The following is a 6,662-nucleotide window of genomic DNA, read 5'->3' on the forward strand; positions in this document are numbered from 1 at the left end:
GCAATTTTTTTGCAATGCGGTCATTAAGTTGTATTCTAACGAGTTTTTACGTAAACCGACGAGCCACGACATCTCACGTATTTACGCCGCACACGAGGCTAGATGGCATTTTCCTGGGATGCTCGGTAGCATCGATTGTACACATATCGAGTGGAAAAATTGTCCAAGAGAGTTGCGAGGGGCGTATGTGAGGGGAGACATCAAAAGACCAACCATCATACTAGAAGCGGTGGCGTCGAATGATTTATGGATTTGGCATTCGTATTTCGGTGTCCCAGGTTCAAACAACGACATCAATGTGTTGCACACGTCGCCGTTGTTCCAAAGCGTAACGGATGGTACCGCACCTTCCTCTCCTTTCTATGTTAACGGTCGACATTACAGACGAGGCTTTTATCTTGTGGATGGTATCTACCCGTCTTAGTCTGTTTTTGTGAAAGCTCCCTCATTTCCCGTCGAGGCTAAAGAAAAGGCGTTCAAAAAATTGCAAGAATCGGCAAGAAAAGATGTTGAGAGGGCGTTTGGTGTTTTAAAGGGTAGATGGGGTATACTACACCGACCGGTTCGTTCGATGACCAAGAAAGCAATACATAGCATAGTGTATGCGTGTATCATATTGCACAATATGTTGATCAAACACGACGGACGTGCAATATCCCCGGATTGGGTACCGGATCCTCCTACACAAGTTCAAGTTCCACAAGATATCAATTTACAATTGCGTAACGAAGAAACTCACTTTCGGTTGAGATACGATTTAATCGAACTAGTAGGTTTTTTTTAAATTGTATGTTCCTAGTATGTTAAATTCGAGAAGTATGTTTTTTTTTTTTTTTTACAAATTGTATGTTTCTAGTATGTGAAATTGAAGTAGTATGTTTTAAAATTAATGAAATTTTTAATTTTAGTGTTTTATTGTTAATTTAGAATTTAAAAATAAAAATTAAAAAAATTGGGAGGGAGTGATAGAATTCCATCACTAGTGATTCCACCCCTACTACATTTCTATCACTAGTGATGGAAATTGGATTAATGACATGTCATTACTTGATTGGATAATGGGAGTGATGGAATCCATCACTAGTGATTCCACCCTAGTCCCCTTATACTCTTATGTTGCATAGTGAAACTTAATCTGAGATATTAAAATTGTTAAAATTTTGTTTTCTGTTTTTATTTTTGGAGTTAAAACGTAAATTTGATAGATAAAAGTTAGTTTAAAGTTTCTTACTATTTTATGAAATTAATTCTTTATATTAAATTTGAGGGTATAAAGGTTAAATAATTTTATGTATAGCACACTTTTTTTAATAAATTTGGATCACTGACGGACTACTGGAGTATCATCGTGTCACCAGCGGAACCACCTGATCATATCCATCTCCATTAGGCATAATGCTTATACACCAATTCAGAAGGAAACCCAATAAATATGGAAAAATCTCTCTTGTGAAAATCAAACCCAAGACCTATTGATACTTTTTTTTGAACGGCCAACGAATCCTCCAAATGGGCTACTGGCGAAATTCACCACATCGGGATACACTCGCCTTCCGAACCGGGGAAAACCCTCACCTAGGGCCGAAGCCCGTGAACACTCGCCCGAAGGCACGACAGTGCGGTGAGGTAAAACCCGCTCAGTTCAAGGATCGAACTAGCGATCGCCGCCTACTCGCCTAGTCTCCCATCATCACCAGGTGCCACAGAAACTAAATGCTAGGGGCAGGAATTGAACTTGAGTCACTTGGAACACAAGGTCTCTCCCTTACCACTCCACCACTAGCTCATTGACAAGACCTATTGATACTAAAGCCTTATTTCATCCCTAAAATGCCATTAGGCTATAAAGCCATAGGCTATTAATAAATATTTCCGTGTAGGAAATAGTGATGGAGCGGTACAATAATTCAACGTGATTGCAATTGAACAAATATTAGGTCCACGGACAATTATGTAATTTCTTGTGTAGTATTATAATTGTGTTGAGAAAATAATTTCCAATTACTAATGATGGTGATGCATTGACAAATAAAAAGCCTTTAAATAGTTAAACACTTTGAAAGACGATATCTTGAATTCAATTCTCACGACCACGGCAGAGATTAAAAGAAATTAGCTGATAAAAAAATAAATAATTTCCATTCACTCACAATAACTACTTTTCTAAATAAAAAAATCATGTATTTGTAACGTAATAATATATATAGCATTATAAACTAATACATAAAAAGATAGCAGTTCACTATTTTAAATACTTCTTATAAGTGCATGTATTCTAAAATTGTATATGAACTTCAATATAACAAACACGTCATTCTAAGTGTACGTTATTATCAGTAGAATTTCTTAATAATTTTCATTTTCAACATACACAAAGAAGGTGCCGGTAACAGTGCTTTTCACCTGTTAGGTGAAATGGGCGATGGGAGGAATAGTGACAGGTAGTTGCCTGGTACTCCTCTATTGGCTCAACAAATTTATGATTTTATCATGCTTTAAAATTACAATTTTACCATTTGTTTAAAATTATGTTTTTACCCCTACTTAAAAATAAATTTACGCTTTTGCTCCCAGCTAAAAATTTCAATTTTGCCCTGGGTTAAAGATTACGACTTTGCCCCGTTTAAATTTACAGTTTTACCATTAGTTTTTTCCCTTATAATTACGATTTTGCCATCAGTTCAAAGTTGTGTTTTTACCCCGACTTAAAAATAAATTTACGATTTTGCTCACAGCTAAAAATTTCAATTTTGCCCTCGGATCAAATTTACGATTTTGCCCCGTTTAAATTTACAGTTTTGCCATTAGTTTTTTTCCCTCACAGCCACGTTACGATTTTCCCCTCAACTTAAATTTACGTTTTCTCCATCGTTTTTGTTTGTTTTCCTGATGAAATTACAATTTTGCCCCCAGTGTATAATTACAGTCATGCCGGCAGCTGTCTGACACTCTTCCATTGATTCATTTAATTCATGATTTTATCCCTGAATAAAAATTATGATTTCGCCTTCAGTTAAAAATTACGTTTTCCCATTGTTTTAGTTTTTTTTGCAAAACTATAAAAGTTTTTTTGTTTTAATTGGTTGACTCCATTTAATTTCTTCCCGTGTCAAGGAGCTGCCTAACACTCGTTCATTAGTTCTGAAAAATTACAGTTTTGCCCTGAGCCGAAAATTACGGTTTTAACACCGTTTTAATTTTTTTCCTAACAAAATTATAATAGTGTTTTTTTAATTGATTGAGAATTATTCGGGTCGAGTGCGCGGGCGGAGCAATTACTAGTTACATATATTTTTAAGATACAGAATATTATTTTTAAGAAAAACAAATAATATCTATTTGGATAAAATAGGAATAAAAAAGCATTTTTCTTCGTCCAGTCATTTGTATTTTATTTCCTCGAAAAATGCTTCACTGTTTCGTAAATTTATGTGGCGATAAGATATAACGAGAAAAAGAGAAGTTGAAATGTAAGAAGAGATCACGTGACATTGCTCTATTTGTGACTCCGTCATATATTTTTATTTATATTATTATATTGGCATGAAATTCTATGGTGACAATAGAACAAATGAGGTTGATGCCAGCCATGCCTAAATAATTACAATCTACTTTTTTAGAATTATTTAATCGGTTTAAAAATATATATTTGTTTTATATCACTTTAACTTAAAACTCTATATACTTTTTATAAATGTTGTGGTTATATTATAAGGCATTAATTACTTAAACAGTGGTGTTGAACGTATAGCTCCTCGTTCGTCCACTCATATAAATTTGGATTTTTTTCGTCGGTCTCATCGGTCTCGTTCAATATCATGATTGTAAAAATCCCGACTAGTCTACGAGTAGTCACTGGTTACTCACTAATCGGAGGTTCACTGATTAGTGCCCAATTAATCACTAAGCGGTCAATGACGGTCCTATTCTGGCCAAATTTTGGCCAAACGCCGGCCAAATTTCGACCAAACCTTAAAAATTTCTGCCAATTACTTAAATAAATGTGCCAATGAGTGGTTAAAAAATATCTGCTTCAGAAAACTACATATAAAAATCTCGATCCGATTAATCGCTAGTCGGTACCCAACGCTCAACTAGCGCCTAGCGATTCTTACAACACTGTTCAATATATTCTCTTGGTAAAATTTTATGTGTAGGTTTTGATTTATGGTTTGTATAAAATGGGGTGTAAGTGTTAGTATATAAAATAAAAAAAATATATCCGTTATTTGACCGTTGGCAACGGTCAGATTGGGCTAAAACTCTCCACCATGCGTTTAAAATGGAACGCCCCAACCCAATTTTGGAACAAAAACGCCCCTGGGGGAGGTTGGAGCAGTGGCGAAGCTTGCCGTCGAAAGGGGGGGGGGGGTGAAAACACATATACCCAAAAATTTCTATAGAATCGGGGGGGGGGGGGACGAAAACGTATATACCCAAAAATTTCTATACGAAAACTACATATATAACACTACTGAGCGAAAAATTTGCCCCCCCCCCCTTCATGATCCCGCACCCCTGGGTTGGAGGGCGTGGAAGGTCCTTTTTTTGGAAAAAAAAAACGTAAAAAAAATCCCACACTACGAGTGGTCTTACTGCGGACAAATGAAGTATGTTTATAGGTAGAATTAAATTCATGTTAAAAAAGGAAAAAGAACTTTTTTTTCATACATCCTAGTTTTTAAAATAAGTTTTTTTATTTAAATCGGGATTAACACGTTAAATTATAAAGTTAACATAATTGGTATATCACTTTTTATTATTATTTGGCGTGTTTCTACTTTCGCAATTGAAAATGCTGACTTGTCGTGTTCAAAATATATATATATTTTTTTAAACGTAAAATACTAAACTTCATTAACAACAAGCATACCTAAACTGGGCCGACCAAACACTACAACCAAAACCACCAATTACATTTTTATAAAAGAGCACCAATCTCTCCAATCTATTCCTTTGTGTTTTGATCTATTCGAGTTCCAAAGGAAACTCAAAGCCTTAACCTTGCTAAGAATGTTGTCTATCCTGCTCGGTCTATTGGAAAAAATCAAATTGTTCCTAGCTCTCCATAAGCTCCAGCAAGCGATCATCATTATACCTTGAACCGCATCCTTCTTTTTCTCCGATGCCCTAAGACCCTTGTGAATACCAAGAAGATCCTTAATCGAGAAAGAAAAAATGTTTGGGATTTTACACCACTTGCTAATACCATTCCAAACATTTGACACGACAAAACATACAATGAAAACGTGATCAAAAGATTCTTCGGCTGAGTTACACATCGGACATGTAACCTCACCAAACTGGGCGTTCCTTTTCCTTAAAGCTTCACCGGTCGGGATTATATCCATTTCTATTCTCCAAGCATGAATATTGCATTTAGCGGGGACCCATTTACACCAATCCATTATGTACCTGTTAACTATCGCAAGACCCGAATGAAGGAGCCTTTTGACAACCTTAACAGAGAAAACTCCATCCCGATCTGAAGTCCACAACCACCTATCTTCGATGTCCGTGAGCTGAACTGACTCCATAACCGACCGAAGCTGCTGAAACTCGATAACAGAATCGGATCCGACAGCGAGTACTTCCAGCTCCAAACAAAAACTCGTTCTGATCCTTGATATCTAATCCGATCCGCAACTGTACATCTTTTTTCCGACTCCATTCTAAAAAGGTCCGGAAATTTCAATTTGAGCGGCTCGTTGATAACCCACGGATCCAACCAAAAGGAAATCTCGTTACCCCTTCCAACGTCGCCTTTAAAAAAATTCCGAATCGGTAAACCTTCTACCTTTGTATTGATAAACACTTTGGCGATATTATTCCAAACACCATTAAGCGTCTTTTTGAAAGGAATGCATTCCCATGCAACCCGACTAAAGTGTAGAGCATCTATGATTCTTTTCCAAAGGTTATTTCTTTCCGTTTTATATCTCCAACCCCATTTAGCTAGAAGTGATGTGTTAACCTCTATAAGTTTGCTCAGACCTAATCCCCCTTCTTTCTTGTGACACGAAACCCGATTAAGCCATCCAATGCATCTTCCTTTCCTCTATAGAGCCTCCCCATAAAAATCCTTTAATCATTCTTTCCAAATCCGAGATCACCTTCTTGGGCGCTTTGTAGAGCGGGAAGTAGTAACTTGGCAAACTTTCCATAACTAATTTAATAATGACAACCCTTCCCCCAATCGATAAAAGATGAGACTTCCATTTAGCAAGCCTAGCACGGAAAGTATCGTACAACTGTTGCCAATTGTTGATCCGGTTCATATTGGCTCCCACTTTTAGACCAAGATACTTAAACGGAGGAGAGTCCGGCTTACAACCCACCTCGTTAGCCATATCACCGATTTCTTCCATTTCCACACCTATGCCATATAACTTTGATTTGTCAATGTTAATTTTGAGACCCAAACAATCGTAGAAACACTGAAGGATTCTCACAATGTTCACCACTTCACTTTTAGACCATTCCCCCAAAACTATGGCATCGTCCGCGTACAATTGGTGAGTTATGACTGGCCCGTTGTTAGGTGTAGCAATGCCTTTGATAATCCCCACTTCTCTAGCGCGATTGATCATACATGATAAAGCCTCCATCACCACTAAGAAAAGGAAAGGAGACAACGGATCCCCTTGTCTCATGCCTTTTTC

The 6,662-nt window shown here is 36.9% G+C and overlaps 1 protein-coding gene across 1 annotated transcript; it reads right to left on the bottom strand.

The window, feature by feature from the left end:
• Positions 1–4,913: 4,913 nt before the first annotated feature.
• Positions 4,914–5,537, bottom strand: LOC118492188. Its single transcript, XM_035990019.1, has one exon. The coding sequence runs from the start codon at positions 5,535–5,537 to the stop codon at positions 4,914–4,916; it is 624 nt and encodes a 207-aa protein (XP_035845912.1).
• Positions 5,538–6,662: the final 1,125 nt, after the last annotated feature.

This window comes from Helianthus annuus, chromosome 5 (assembly GCF_002127325.2).
Source record: "Helianthus annuus cultivar XRQ/B chromosome 5, HanXRQr2.0-SUNRISE, whole genome shotgun sequence".
Taxonomy (NCBI): domain Eukaryota; kingdom Viridiplantae; phylum Streptophyta; class Magnoliopsida; order Asterales; family Asteraceae; genus Helianthus; species Helianthus annuus.

Excerpts from the sequence above, each read along its gene's own strand:
- LOC118492188 (XM_035990019.1), bottom strand. The coding sequence starts at position 5,537 with ATGGAGTCAGTTCAGCTCACGGACATCGAAGATAGGTGGTTGTGGACT.